Source organism: Hermetia illucens, chromosome 4 (assembly GCF_905115235.1).
Source record: "Hermetia illucens chromosome 4, iHerIll2.2.curated.20191125, whole genome shotgun sequence".
Lineage (NCBI taxonomy): Eukaryota > Metazoa > Arthropoda > Insecta > Diptera > Stratiomyidae > Hermetia > Hermetia illucens.
This window is the reverse complement of record NC_051852.1, coordinates 117,499,999-117,515,212: the sequence shown is the minus strand read 5'-3', so window position 1 is coordinate 117,515,212 and position 15,214 is coordinate 117,499,999. Positions and strand designations below refer to the sequence as shown.

Here is a 15,214-nt window from a genome sequence, read left to right as displayed (position 1 = left end):
CAGTGCTAACAAGTTTCATTGGAATGGTAACTATCTGAGGAACCTCATACTGTGTTACACACTCGGGTCTGAGACAGAAGATGGGACGGGGTTTCGGATAGAGAGAATGAATTCGATAAACCAATAAACCTGCGTGTTAGGAGGAATCTGCGGTAACACTAAAATTCGTCGCATTACCTCACCTGCAAGACTAGGAACTCAAGCAATAGCAAATTAATATTACAGGAGGGAGGGCGGATTAAAACAGCCAAAACCCTAAAACTAAGCGAACTGAAAATGAGGACAATGACAGATTTGATAGCCGGTCACTGTCCCCTACGAAAATATCTCCACACAATGAGCATTTATAATGGAGACCGAATATACTCTGCTCTGTTCTGCAATCAAGACGACAAAACAGTCTCCTACATTATATTGAACTGCCCCGCCTCTCGCGTTGGAAACATACCATCTGGAGAACAACAAACCATAAGTAAAGGCTTAATCAGGAGCACCTAGTGGATTATTCGAATTTGAATTTTTAGGTTGAATTTTGGTAGGACATAAAATAAGCCAACAAGTTGCAGTATTCGGTAACATAACCCAATCCTATACAAGGCACCGTCTTTATCGATCCTTCATTCGCCTTTATCTGACGACTTCGTCACCTTTCTGGAGCAACTAATCAGTAATTCACAGTCTGCCTTGATAGTGGCTTTTGCGGCTATCCCATTGGCCAATTGCTATGGATTTGTACTTTAAATATACTTTTTGGAGTTGTCAGAATTCGATCAATATTGTTGCTGGTCCAATCTTGTACAGAAGAGCTGAATTACATTTCATTTCCGAAAATCGGCAAAATTTGATTGTTGAGGCCTGCCTTGACTAGTCTTGCCTCTTTACTAACCAGTTGGGAAAGGTGGGTGGGATATTTGGTAAACCATTCTCTCACGTATCATTTCCAAAAGCCTGGCGTATTTGAAATTTGGACCAGAGTTGATCCTATAATTAAAATATCGGCCCATAATGTGGAACTATATTACATCGACCCGCAAATGTTGAAGAAAAAGAAAATATAAGGTTCGAATGTGCTTGTAAAGCTGATAATTTCGCTATTCGGAGGTTGCCAGCCCTTGGGGTTCTGTATGAGAGTGTGAGAGGGAAGAGACAAATGCTTCTAAAAAAGAAAAAATCACACAACCAACACAAGAGGGACTTGCTCATAATTCAAAGGAATAAAAAGCTGAAAGGAAGAATCTTTCAGGTTCCTGCAGGAGACCAAAGGCAACAAAAACTTTTTACTGAAAAAAGTACTTCTGCTTCCCTGTGTATAACCAAAGTCGTAGGAGCAGCGATACTATTCTCCACAACTACAAAAGGGGAAGAGCTATAAACAAGAACTGACGGAGTCTAGAATAAAGTTAAGTAAAACAAAACGGGTATCGATAACAGCAGAATTAACTCTCTAAAAAAGTGATATGGCATTCGCAGACATTATTCGGAAGGTCCAATTCGATCCAGAGCTGACAATTCTCGGAGGTAATTTCAATCGAATCAAATGTTGCGACAGGTGAAAAAGATCCAGGAAATATCGAGAAAACGAAATATTTAAGGATCCTACCTGAATATCTTATCTTAAGTGAATGCTTTTTGTTGACCGCTGGCATGTTGCAGAAAGCGTAGATGCCAAGTGTTGAACATAATGAAGAAATGCGGTTGATAACAATCAACCTCAGCCTTGGCAGGGCAGCGTGGCACCTACTTTCGGCAATCATTTGTGAAAACAAAACTGAACTGCGAGTCTTATCGCAGCAGTGGTAACAGAGTATCGGCCAAAGACCTATCTGGCAAGCGATTTGGTTGTGTGGAAATCAAGCCATACAAGAAATCATAGATCTGGCAGGTGCCGTTTCACGTCTGTAGTTGCTAGTGGTAGTTAGTATTCCTCGCGCGATGGTGACACTACAGAAAGATACTAGGTTTTTTTCGTTTTAAATGTGAGACGTAGAAACTCGAAATAATACTGGTGATTTTATCTTATGGGCTGTATATCGGTTAGTCGAAATATGGTTACTAAAGACCGTGGCTCTTAGCTTTCGAAGAACTAGACATGGTGCGTGCAACCACCGGAATGCATTTATTTTTCTGAGGGAGAGGCTTGAGCTGAATAATCGGCCTGACATTCATATCTGAGGCCCACATCAGCGAGACAGATGGTCTGGTAGGTTAGTAAGCACAGTGATCACCAGACAATCTTCCTCTAGCTCATGCATCTCAGAGCGTTTTCGTAAGTGTTCTCGAATAGCAGATAATTCCATGAAAATATTGGAGAAGCATAATTGCGGTGCTGTAACCATGCGGCGATCTCGAAAACGTGAGTATGGAAATAGCAGCACAGATAACAAAACTCAGAGAGGAAACATGTCCACCAGCCAGAGTAAGATCAAATTTCGGTAATTTATGAGAAATGAGAATGCTTCAAAAAGCTCTGTTTGAAGGTTGATTTGCATACCCAGGGATCAACGCTCGGTGATGCTTGAGGGCTTTGAAAGGAGGAGGCGAGCATACCACAGGTGATCTGCCTGTATCTTGTTGTCAATATATTGATCATATCCATTCCACAACCACATACCATAAAAATGTAAAGCAGTACTCGCTATTACTACTATATTGTAGTAACTGAAACGGAATTTGTCGAAATTTCTAGGAGAAACCCGTCAAGGCTAGGTCAAATACAATAATTCATTAGCATCCTTGAGACATGCATAGTCTAAATACTTTCTTCTTCCGTTTAAAGGGGGAGGGGCTAGTTACGTTGTCGAAGACTGAAAAATTACCGGAGGACCCATAACCATACTTCCTCATAGGCTTGATACGGAAGATACTAGAATGATTTACAACAGAATTTTCCCTATAATTGAATATAGTAATGGCAACAGAGCTCCCTGGAAAGGAATTTTGGCACGACAATGGATTAGGGGCCTAAGGATTACACCATCACGGCGGAAGTCTAATAGAGTTTTCTTTTAGATTCTAGAGGAAAATACAGTAATCAGTTTTCTGAATAGCTTGGTTCTGGTTATCGTCGTAAAACCTCCTGAAAATGTTGAGGTATAGCTAATGAGATCCTTAGGCATGGCTAAAGATTGTTGAGCTTCACTTAGCGGAACAAATTATGAAGACGGCGCTAACCACCAAATTTAGAGATTTAAGTATGATTGATATTCGGGTTTATGATCACATCATCATTACAAGGTCAGTTATCAAGTATTTTGAGGTACTTGACCAGATATTAAAGGTGTAGCTCAATTTCAGGGGATATTTGCATTATGCCTGCCAGAAATAATGACGTATTATTAGCGGGGATGATGGCTTTCTTCGGAAATCCGTGGTGGTCAGAGTTGTCCGTTTTATTCTTCTTATAAGCGGCACCGTGGTGGGAGCACTGGTGTATGCGAGGAATCGACAGAAGTTTAACCGACATACCGCGTAGCTTCTTTCTAATCAGCTGCCAGTGCTCAAAGTCAGTAAAGGTGTTGTTGGGCTTTGCTTCCATTAGAATGAATGTTAACCGGGCACTTGATATAGATCGGTACTTCCAACCTAAGGTGATGAAAAATCCATCCTCTCTCCGATTTATCACCTAACGACGTCAAGACCATGTAGTGATTTCAGCACAATCTCAGGAGAGGCAGAGGTGCCAAGAAGGAGTCATTGAAAAAGTGGCAAAAATGGTAGAACGATCTGCAAAAGGGGCCGCTGGACACACACCTAATTCCTGCTATGAAAAGAGAAATGAGAATGAGCGAGGCAATCATGAAGAGCGGAAAAGTCATTTGCTATTTGCCAATGAGGCAGAAATGAATAGGCCCAATTTTAGTGATTGGAAATTCCAACTACTGTACGTGCAGCCACAGGAAAAAGGCAAAAAAGCCGGAGAAAGATGGCAAACATAATTGATAATAATTGTTGACTAGGAGTTAAGTGAATGAAATAAAAAACAAAAGTTGGCCCCCCATGTCAATAGATGGGTACTGTTCAAATTGAAAGCAATGTTTTGCACTATTGAAGGAAGGAAATTAACACCTCGAAGATTAAGCACTATACGTTAAAAACAAAAGTATATATTTGACAAAAATTTTTGTGTGAATTAGCGTTTGAGACTTTGGTTTATGACTACACTTGGATGCTTTACTCAGTCCAAATAAGTCCCTTTTCTATTCGCTACCCTACCGTGCTATGCATTAGCCATGGCCATGCAATTTTCGGTTGATTTGAATCTGGAATGGAAGTGCAGCAAACCGTGTCGAAAACCCGACGCGAGTCACCCAGGACGGGTGATAAAACGTTGATTTTATGTCCCGGAGACAGAAAAGCAGACTTCAAAGTGATGAACCTCAAGGTTCACTGGGCCCAGTAAAATGCATATGAGAAAGTTCAGGATTATAAACATCCTCATTGTATTCTGTGATAGCACAGACATGTCCACATTGGCACGGCAGTATCCCAAACTGTAGGGCTTTTTTTGCTAACGATTTCCTAGCCAGGATCCAAAACCCTTTGGTGAACCAGCCTTCCTACAGTTCTAACTATTACCTGAATTTATCTAAACTTTTCATTTTTCTTCATTTATAGGCCGAAGAGATTCCCAACATCAAAATCTTCCATTTCTGTGGCAGTATTAACTTTGCTTCAAGGGATACCTTTAAAAACGAATTATGCTCAACATTAGGCATGGACTTGGCTAAGGAATTGAAGCGATGTTCCAAACTCTCGAATCAACATGTGGAATACGACTCAACGCACTTGGGCTTCAAGTGCCTCATTTTAGACTTCTCAGCGTTAAGTTACATCGATCCATCTGGGGTCTCTTCATTGAAGAGTATCATCAATGAGTTCCACAAACTTTCAGCAGTTGTTTATGTTGCAGGATGCTCATGTAAGTATATATATATAAATAGTAGCATCAGGAGCTCCAGAGCTTCTCTGAAAGTCATGGAAAATCTACGGATTATCCTTACCTGTATGAAGCAATTCCAGACATATTCAGAAAACTGAGGCTCCCATGTTAATATCAACTATTTTTCGGTGATGATTTTTCATAATCCATTCAATTGTTATTTGCAGGTCCTGTCTACGAAGTAATGAAGAAATGTGATCTACGAAATAGTAGTGATGGCAGATTCAAACAGTTTCCTACGGTTCATGATGCTGTGCATTATGCTATGGAAGTGATTACACCGATTAGTGTAGTTAACGTTAAAGACAGTTCATAAGCTGCCATTTTAAACGTATTTTAGACATTATCGTGTAAATTAGAATTTATATTGTAATTATTTATTTTTAATCTGGTCATAATTAATAATAATAATAATATTATGGTATTGAAATTCGTTTGTTTCATCTAATCCACATTTAATATTCATTAAATTAAATGCCTACTTCTTCATATTGCAGTATGTAATACCGTGAATTTCCACCTTGGATATCTGGTGAGGGAGCGTGTAGCAGTTCTACTACACTAAGGATGAAAGCAAAAGAGACTTCTAATCCACCTCTGATTTTGAGGAATCAAGTTGCGGCCGCGGCACAAATTTTGGTACCCTCACCAGATTCATGTTCTTCCACGAAGAAATCTATGGAAGATATGCTGATAGTTCAAAGCCTGTACCAAGAGTTTGTGGCATGGTCAGTCAGAAACGAGAGTACAGCAACTTCCTTAATGAAAGGAAATGCAGACCTGATTAGGGTCGACCTGTCGGTAACATTGTAGCTTAATTCTTCCAGAAAACGGGAGAGGAAAGCCCGGCGGAAGGAAACTTTAGCCACAAAGGAAAGGGCACTTCAGACTAAATCTTGCCTGTCGGAATCTTCTCTTCCGCCCTACTTAACGCCCTAACATCCTTCCACTCTACCAGGAAAAGTGGATGAAGTGGTAATGTGGACACAACTAGTCTAATACCGGTATGTGGAAACAGACCCATGCATCCCAGACACAGTGACCCTGGGAAGGTTGGTGACCGACGACTGTGGAATCAACTGTGAAAGAAGGCGGGCATGGGCATTGTTGTACTACCAAATGTGGCAATGTTGAGAAATCGGACGCAAAGAAAGCTGAACTTTCAGCTGGAGGTGGGGACAAGCTAGTGAGATCCAAAGTGAATGGAATATACTTTTCAGTTATATGCGGTTCTCATATTAGATTCCATTTGTTGTGGACAGCACCAGGTATGTTTGCCAAAGTTTTTACGGCATGCCTTAGAGAAGGAGAATTCCCCGAGCAATGGAAGCTGCAATACCATTGGTAAACTATTTGAACGAGTATTATGCAACAGGCTGCTCGCTGTGACAAGCAATTCGGGTTTCGTAAGGGGAGATCAACCATCGATGCAAACAAATGGTGACTGGTCTGGCTCGCGCTACAATATAAGATGACAAATGCTGCACTGTGGTGACACTCGATGTAAGAAATACGTTCAACACTGCAAAGTGGACGAAAATCGTAGAGGCTCTAACTAAACTATATGCTCCGAAGTACATTGTACGCATCGTTGTTGCATTTCTTCTTGGAAGAAGATTATATTGCGATTCGGACGATGGACAGAAATTATTCCTAATGACGTGCGGCGTACCACAGGGGTCTGTCTTAGTCCTTTACTGTGGTTAATTATGTACAATGGAGTGCTGACGCTACGCCTTCCTAATGGCGTGACAACTATTGGCTTTGCGGAAGATATCGGGGTAACAACAGTTACAAAACGCTTAGACGAGATCGAAATCTACACAAATGAAGCGATATGGGAGATCAATTCCTGGTTGAAAAAGTCCGGTTTATCACTTGCTGAACATAAAACGGAACTAGTGCTAATCAAGAAAAGAAGGAAAGACACGACCGTGAAAATTAAAGTTGGTGAAAAAACAATTTACTCCCAAAAGTCGCTTAAATATTTGAGAGTAATGATTGACAAAAGGCTCAACTTTAAAAAACACATTGAGTGTTCTATCGCTGTAACGATCTCGAGGATACTACCGAACATTGGTGGACCAAGACAAAGTCGACGTCGTCTTATTGCAAGGGTTGTTAGTTCCGTGCTACTCTACGCAGCTCCAGTTTGGTCAACCGTTCTGGAAAGTAAATCAAACTGCGGAAAACTAGGAATGGCGTTTTGACTAAGTGCACTCCGGGTATGCAATGCTTATCGAACATCAGGAGAAGCAGCATGTGTACTGGCAGGGACAATCCCCACCCTTGGGGAGTCTTCGACGGTAACTAGGGCGGCGGGAATCCATCGCAAAATGGCAAAACAGATAGAACGAGGCACAAACTGGCCGTTGGACCTACCGTATTATTCCACACATTCGAAGATGGATTGAAAGGGGAACTAAGCTGCGAAATAACACAGTTTTTAAGTGGACGTAGAGGTTATCGGGCTTATCTACATCGATTTGGACACGACGAGTCACCGTGCTGCCCAAGATATGGTAACGTTCCTGAGAATGCGGAGAATATTGTATTTGAGTGCCCAAGGTTTACAGCACATCGAACTAGGCTGGAGGCGATCACAGACAGGCGCTTAACACCTGAAAGTATAGTGGAGTTTATGTTGGAATCAACGGAGGCTTGGAATCAAGTGGTAATTGAGCAGAAAATGATTCATGGCATGAAGAACTGCAAAGAAGGCAAGAAAGGGAGCGAACAATAATGAGCTGCAGTTAAAAACTGATCCGGCCGCGCGATGCAATGCTTATAGCAGTCCCATGGGGAGAGTGGAAGAAGAATGAGGTGGTTTTAGTGAGTAGGAGTCTCACATAACTGCATGGCAGGAGCCAGCATTAGGTTTTCCACCTTCCAACGACGAGAAAAAAAGACAGACATGAAGAACAGTAAACCGATTTTAATAAGGTTTTGTTTTACACAAAAGCTTAAAAAGAGCTTACCTAATAGAAGCAAAGAGTAAAAGGGCTGGGGATAAGTAACTCCTTCATATATGGAACTTTATTATTTCACTCGAATGTCAATTATTCTCGTTTGTTATGACGTGAGCATCTTATTTGCATGGCTTCAGATGCAGTAAATTCGCGCGAAATTGTCTGGACTACTATAGGTTTAGCGCTAATGGACGAGATATGGTCCCCTTCATCTGAGCAGATATAGGATGGGACATATTTTGAAGCTTAGATTTCATATAAGCGCACCATCCTAGTTTTTTTTTCGAATTTTTTGGTTGGGTAGTTACCTTGCGATCGAAGCTCATCAAAGTAAAATACATAATTTGTCTAGGCTTGCAACCGGTTCCCACCCATCCGATCGAGTTTTATTTTTTCGGGCAAATTAAAGGGGAATTTACTTGAGCTCCACGTTGGATATTACAATTGCGTTCATGACGAACAATCATAGTGTCGTGAGCATTTTCGTCATCCTGCTGTGCATGCCAGCCAATCTTCTTTTTAATATTAAGAAATAATTGCTCTGGGTCTTTTCTGCAAACCTTGTATCGTTTTTCAAGTTAGCATTTTTTTTCAAAGGATAGTATAGGTCCGCTGGGAGCTCTTTCTTAACGAAAAGCTGCAGACGGAGAAGGATGAAGGCGAGTCTCCCGCGCCTAAAAACGGGAAAAATTGTACCAACTGGTCCTCCTGGTTTCGGGTTGGGTAGGGCTGATAACGCTACACAAAAAACAACTTGTTACGAAGCCGACTGGGCTGATAACACAACGACGAACCCGGCAGCGACAACGGAATAACGATTTGCGCATTTTCTCATGGAACGTGCGCTCCTTGTAGAGAGATGAAGCTGGAAGTACCTGGTTTGCGCGGAAAGCGGTCCACAAATATACGTGGGCCTCTCCAGACGGGACTACTTTCAACCAAATTGACCACGTGTTGGTTGAACGCCGCCACCTCTCAGCCTTGATGAATGTCAGAACATATAGGGGGGTCAATATAGAGTCGGATCACTATCTAGTTGGCATGGTGTTCCGAGCTCGAATAACAACACCACCCAGAATCCCCTCTGACAATCAGGTGGGAGTTAACACTGAAGCCATCCACAACACAACCCTCCGCGACACCTATAAGAGGGAAATGGATGCCGCAATAACCGCAGTCAACAGAGGACCTGGAGATGAAGCATCAACAAATGATCTTCACAATCACCTGAAGAACGTTATCATTGGTACGGCCACAAACATACTTGGCCCCAGCCGCAAAAGTAGTTGGAACGGCTGGTTTGACGATGAATATAAGCTAGCAACGGAACGGAAGAATTCCGCATACAGAGTAATGTTGCATTCTCAAAGAACGCGGGCGCGCGCAGAGACTTATTACGAACTCCGTCGAACGGAGAAGCAACTTCACAGACGGAAAAGGGAAGCCTGGGAGAACCAACAAGTCTGCGAACTAGAAAAGTGCATGGAGCAACCGCACCAGGCGCGCAAGTTTTACCAACAAGTCAGCAGGATGAAGCCTTATACACCTCGATGCTCATCCTGCCGAGACAAAGAGAGAAATCTAATTTCCGACAGAATGGGCATATTAGAGCGATGGGTTGAGTACATTAATGAGCTACTGAACAACCAGAACATCGGCGAGTTCGAGGTCTCGCCAACTGAAGACGACGAACAAATACTGCCACCACCAAGTTTAGGAGAAACAGTCAGTGCAATTCATCGGCTAAAAAATCATAAGTCGCCAGGAGCCGATGGAAATTCAGCCGAATTGGTTAAATATGGAGGTGACCAATTACACCAAGTGGTTCATCAACTGGTGCTCAAGGCGTCAATGCTCGACGATTGGCAACCAGACATTATCTGTCTCATACATAAAAAGGGAGATATCACACAATGCAGCAATTATAGAGGTATCACGTTGCTGAGTACCATCTATAAGATATTCTCCGCTATCTTGCCGGGGTGAATAGCCCATACCAAAGAGGCTTCACTCCAGGCAAATCAGCAACAGATCAGATTTTCTCTCTGCGGCAAGCGATGGAAAAACTGCTGGAATATGGACAACAGTTGCACTATCTATTCATTGACTTTAAAGCCGCCTATGATAGCATAGCCAGGGTAAAACTGTACACGGCCATGAGAGAATTCGGTATCCCCACGAAATTGATAAGACTGACTAGGCTGACCATTCGACATCAACAACGGTCTACGACAAGGAGATGCCCTATCATGCGTCCTCTTTAACTTGGCCCTTGAGAAAGTGATCCGTGATGCCGAAGTAAATGTAAGAAGTACGATCCTCTTTAAGTCCACCCAGCTACTGGCCCATGTTGACGATATCGACATCATGGGAAGAACCACCAGAGACGTACAAACTGCCTTCATCCAGATCGAGCAGGCGGCGATTAAGGCGAGATCTTGGGCTGCACATCAATGAAGGCAAGACAAAATATATGGTGGCAACGTCAGCACCAAAAACGAACCAGCCAACAACATCAAACCGCACTGGTCAAGCGGGGAGAATAAAAATAGGAGACTACAACTTTGAGAACGTTGACAATTTCTCCTATCTAAAGTTGAAAATTACAACCGATAACAGCTACGATGATGAAATCCGCGCACGGTTGTTGTCAGCCAACAGAGCCTATTTCAGCTTACAAAGACTGTTCCGCTCGAAACGTCTCACCATAGGGTCAAAGCTCTTACTGTACAAGACTATGATCTTGCCAGTCCTCATGTATTCCTCGGAAACGTGGGTTCTTACCACGAAGAATTGGGAACTCTTGGCGGCGTTCGAGAGAAGAATCCTCCTAAGAATTTTTGGCCCCCTACATGAGGATGGCCGATTCCGTAGCCTGCATAACGACGAAATCTATGAGCGATACCATGATCGTCAGGTTGTGGATAAAATCCGGCTCAATAGGTTACGGTGGGCGAGTCACTTAATTCGTATGGATAAGGATGATCCAGCCCGGAAAGTCTATAAGGGCAATATCTATGGTAGAAAAAGAAGATGCAGCAGACTCTGTCTAAGATGGAGCGACGGCGTAGGTCAGGATGCCAAACAGCTTTTAGAGACATCGAATTGGTGGACCTCGGCGCAAAACCGGGATGTCTGGAGTTTCTTATTAAGGCAGCCTTAGACCGGATACCGGTTGTTGCGCCGTTGATGATGATGATGATGATCTTTTTCAACCATATTGCCAACATGTGACGAAGAAATCTCAGATCAAAGTTCAACAAAGCACAAAGAAAAATGACAGATTTTCAGGTAATTAATTTATTGAATGAGAACTAACGTTTACAACTACTTGATGCAGATATTACCTCAATTTTCTGAAACTGAAATTTTCTCTTCTTCACTTATGTATTGTGTTGGGTTGCTGCAAACTCATCTAACTTTTCTACGATGACACGGCTCACCTCGCACTGCAACTTTAAAAAGTCACGTGGTAAAAGCTTGAATTCCTTAACCGTCGTTGACAAACTAAAAAAGTAGCTATCCACCGCATCCATTTTATTCTCTTTTTGAATTGTTGAAAGCAAGTTCACCAACAAATTCTGGTAGCTGTTGTACATCCTAGCTCGTTTACGTCTTACAGGCATCAATTCGCTTGACGTCGACGGTGTGCTCGTATTGCACATCGTTCGCGAGGATCGCGATGTGGATGGTGAGCCTTCCTCATCCATATCGTCTGGCGAAGCAGAGGAAGCTAGATCTCCTGCTCTTCCTCTGAAAATAAAACATTTTAATGCGTTTTCATTTATTATAATGTCAATTATAACTTACTCTCTAGGCTGCAGTGAATCTCGAAGGAACAACAATCTTGTGTAATATTTAAAATTCACCGCCTCTTGTAAAGCATTTCTTTCTATAAATTCGTCCCGAAGATTTTTCCACGCTGTTTTGCAATCCAATACTTAACACAGAGCAATATTGAAAAGGCTAACTAATCATTCACAATGCAGTGTATTTACCGTCCAAATTCAAATCTAGAGCAATTCGTTTCCAAATTTCGTCCTGTGGATCAGCTACTTTGTACGATTCATCGTACAAGATGGGATACTGCTTCACCTGGTCGATTAATCGCTCTTCCTCACTTTCACTTAGTTTCCGCATTTCGGTCTGCAAGTAGAATGAATGCAACAGGCCCATGCCCATAAAGGTTCACTCACCTCAGACTCCTCGTGGATTCAAAACGAATATCCTTGACGTAATGGCAATGAACCCTTGAGGCGATCCTGAAAACGGAAACCAGGGATCATAAACACTACACGAACTGCACAACACTTTCTCCTTTTTACTGCAGTAGCTTCTGGAATAAACCAAAATGGATGCCAATGAAAGTGCACTTGCCTTTCGTTTTCCACAAGGATGAATATTCCGCACAATCTTATAGCACAAAAACCAAAAATAAGTTACTGGTACGGAAAATACAGTAATACAAATTGGAATAATTTCGGGAAGAGAAATGCGAATGGAACCAAAGCAACTTCACCCTTTCACGGTGAATCCTTGTCTAAGTAAAAAGAATGGAAAAGCAAACTCTTTTAAAGGCACCAAAAGATAGCCATCTGGTCTTTCAAGAATTAATTACTATTAATTGGCGCCTGTGTGATACGCAAATATGGATATCCTTGTATAGTATGAATACGCCTGGCAACGCAGATGCTGAACCTATTCCTTGTGTTCATTTTTCAAAGTTGCCTGATAACAAATTTATTTATTTGTCTTCTCTCCATTCCATAAAATCAAATTTTCTGAATTTTTATTTTACAATCTGGAAAAACCTAAATAAATATTGTTCGACTCAGATCGTTATCTATTGCTTTCTCAAAGTATTCAGTACTTTCGGAAATCTTTCCGATGACCGATTTCCCAACAATAAACTCATTTGTCCTAGAAAAACTCGTAACAAGTTCACAACTTGCGAACTCACCGGTAGACCTACTTTTATTACCCAGGCACAATGCCACATGCAGTGGTGTGAAAAAGCGCATATGGTCACAGCTTCACTTTATGCATATCTTCAACAATTAGGATGCAATGAATATTATTCAGATAATTTTCGATTTTTAAAGTTTTGTGTCAACGATTGGTGGGAAGTGTGAACGCTCACGCATATAATGAGTTATAATACATCCTTTTACGTCGAATTTAAGGGGGGGGGTCCCAATGCATGCAAGGGGGGGGGGGGGAGGGGGGTCGAGATGTAATTTTTTTTTCATCAAATATAGTCATGTGGGGTATCAAATTAATACTTTTCGAAGCCGGTCTTAGTTTTGACATTTGTTGGAAAGGTAGGGAGTACGGGGGGTTGAAAGCGATCATTCCTCTAACACACCCATTCTCAGAAACTACCTAAAATCTGAAAAATAATCAAGAGGCTGCCACTATATGGTGCCTAGGCTCCCAAATACCCTCCGAATCGGTACCTGTTCAAATAAAGTTAATAATAGTACATTACTATAATTTTTAGTAATTGACAGGAAAACCCCCCTTAATTTCACCCTAGAAATTTTGCAGCAATATAAGCTACAGCATAGAGCATGATTCTGCCAAAGTATTACTAACAAAGTTATACTGGGTCAAAGTTGTCGCTTCAGTGCAAATTCAAGACTTTAAATGTCAGTATCCCTTGAAAGTGGATATTTTCACATAATGTATGCATATATTACGTGCTACGTACTAATGGGACAAATGCACACTCTCAATAAAAGAAATACGCAAAACCTTTCATACGTGAAGCGTCTAGCTTCCGGTTGTTGTTTTTGCTTGCAACTATCAATTTGGTGGAATTTGTTCAGTAGATATTGGATATTGGAAACTAAGGAAACTTTCATTTTGCCTCAATATTTATTTATAATTTATTTTAAATTTAAATTTTTGTCATAGTTTCTAGTCTAGATATTATAGATTATCTCCAATGTATTGAGAGTGTAGGTGGACAATCGACCTGCGAGCATATTTTATGTTACAACAAATCGGGAAACCGGAAACTGGACGCTTCAAGTAGGGAAGGTTTTGTGTATTTCTTTTATGAGGACATTTGAGTTGTTGATCTATATTCTGAAGGCAGATTTCTACTGCATTTCGGAGATTCATCTTAAAAGCAGACATAATGTAAACCCCGAAGAGTACTCCACTTTCCGCTGTGACAGGGAGCGGGATGCATCTCGTAAGTCCACCGCCGGCGGGGCCCTAATTGCACTAAAAGATACACTCTCCGCCGAACCCGTCTTCCCCTCCTCTGGCTTTCCTTTGATTGTGTTGCTCTTCGTCTGAACTTCTTACTGTCATATTCCCTTCCCTCCCTTTCTTCCTTTGCGGAGTTTTTAACCTCCCTATGCTCCACTGGCCTAATTATCCTAGGATTCCAATTCCTTCCAAAAACCTCTCCCATTCTTCTCTTCTACTTTGTTCCTTTATAAACACTTGCTCCTCCCTGAATTTCAATGCCACCAAAAACTCCTTGGGCCACACTCTAGATCTCTTCCTTTCCAACCTTCCCAAGCGCCACCTCTCTTTATTTCCTTGCACATCTCCGTATGTCAAAACTGCCGCTCACCACCCCGCGGTTGAATTTGAAGCGGAGCTTCCTCGTTCAAAGCCCAACACCAAGCGTAAATCTACTAAGTTCAACTTCCACAAAGCCAATTGTGACGGTCTGAACTCAGCTTTAGCGTCTTTCAACTGGGTACAAATATCAAGCTATGCGTTCTACTATGAAGTCAATGGTCAGAAAAGTGCTTAAAAGGTACTTATTGACCGTCGAAACTGCCCTTGTCCACTCGCAATTCTCGTAATCTCACTCAATCTCTTCCTTCTTCTATCAGTTTCGTTGACTCCACTGCCAACTCCCCACAACAATCCTGCGACCTTTTCTGTACCTACTTCTTTTCTCCCTTCCCCGCAAACTTCGGTCACCTCATTGTCAAAGAGCAGCATGGTTTCGTGAAACATATACTAAATCTACGGCTTCAAACCTTCTGGTCTTTACCAACTTTGTTGCTAAATGCTTTAATTCACGACAGGAGGTGCATGCTATTTATACAGATTTCTCCAAAGCCTTTGATACCGTTTACCATAAAATTCTGCCCCTTAAACTTTCATTACTAGACTTCCCACCCTCAGTCATCTCCTGGCTTTTCTCCAATCGGTATGAGGTTCCTGGAAAGTTTCTTTTCATGGTTACTCATTTCGTTCCTTCTCTCCTTCCTCTGGTGTTCCCCAAGGCTCTATCCTTGGCCCGCTACTCTTCCTGTTTTTTATCAATGACCTCGCC

The 15,214-nt window shown here is 41.8% G+C and overlaps 2 protein-coding genes across 8 annotated transcripts in view; one reads left to right on the top strand and one right to left on the bottom strand.

The window, feature by feature from the left end:
- Window positions 1–5,363, top strand: part of LOC119655609 (solute carrier family 26 member 6-like) — a 71,745-nt gene extending 66,382 nt beyond the window's left edge. For all 6 annotated transcript variants that reach the window (XM_038061569.1, XM_038061566.1, XM_038061564.1 and 3 more), the window contains 2 exons: window positions 4,615–4,918; window positions 5,107–5,363. In XM_038061569.1, the coding sequence (XP_037917497.1) occupies window positions 4,615–4,918; window positions 5,107–5,255 (453 nt within the window). In that variant the 3' untranslated portion in view covers window positions 5,256–5,363. The remainder of the gene's footprint in view (window positions 1–4,614; window positions 4,919–5,106) is intronic.
- A 5,921-nt stretch (window positions 5,364–11,284) lies between these two features.
- Window positions 11,285–12,318, bottom strand: LOC119655995 (transcription factor Adf-1-like). Of its 2 annotated transcripts, XM_038062234.1 has the most exons (4): window positions 12,105–12,318; window positions 11,907–12,054; window positions 11,719–11,848; window positions 11,285–11,661 (listed from the first exon to the last, which is right to left on the bottom strand). In XM_038062234.1, exons 2-4 carry the CDS (start codon window positions 12,046–12,048, stop codon window positions 11,292–11,294), a joined length of 642 nt encoding a protein of 213 aa, XP_037918162.1. In that variant the 5' UTR covers window positions 12,049–12,054; window positions 12,105–12,318; the 3' UTR covers window positions 11,285–11,291. The 2 variants fall into 2 exon arrangements, with proteins under 2 accessions (XP_037918162.1, XP_037918161.1); XM_038062233.1 differs by having other exon boundaries at window positions 11,907–12,318.
- Between the last annotated feature and the right edge of the window lie 2,896 nt (window positions 12,319–15,214).

Excerpts from the sequence above, each read along its gene's own strand:
- LOC119655995 (XM_038062233.1), bottom strand. The coding sequence starts at position 12,090 with ATGGGCATGGGCCTGTTGCATTCATTCTACTTGCAGACCGAAATGCGG. Across the intron at positions 11,849-11,906 it reads TCTAGATTTGAATTTGGACG|TATTGGATTGCAAAACAGCG; the intron begins GTAAATACACTG and ends CTCTGTGTTAAG. Across the intron at positions 11,662-11,718 it reads GATTCACTGCAGCCTAGAGA|AGGAAGAGCAGGAGATCTAG; the intron begins GTAAGTTATAAT and ends TTTTATTTTCAG.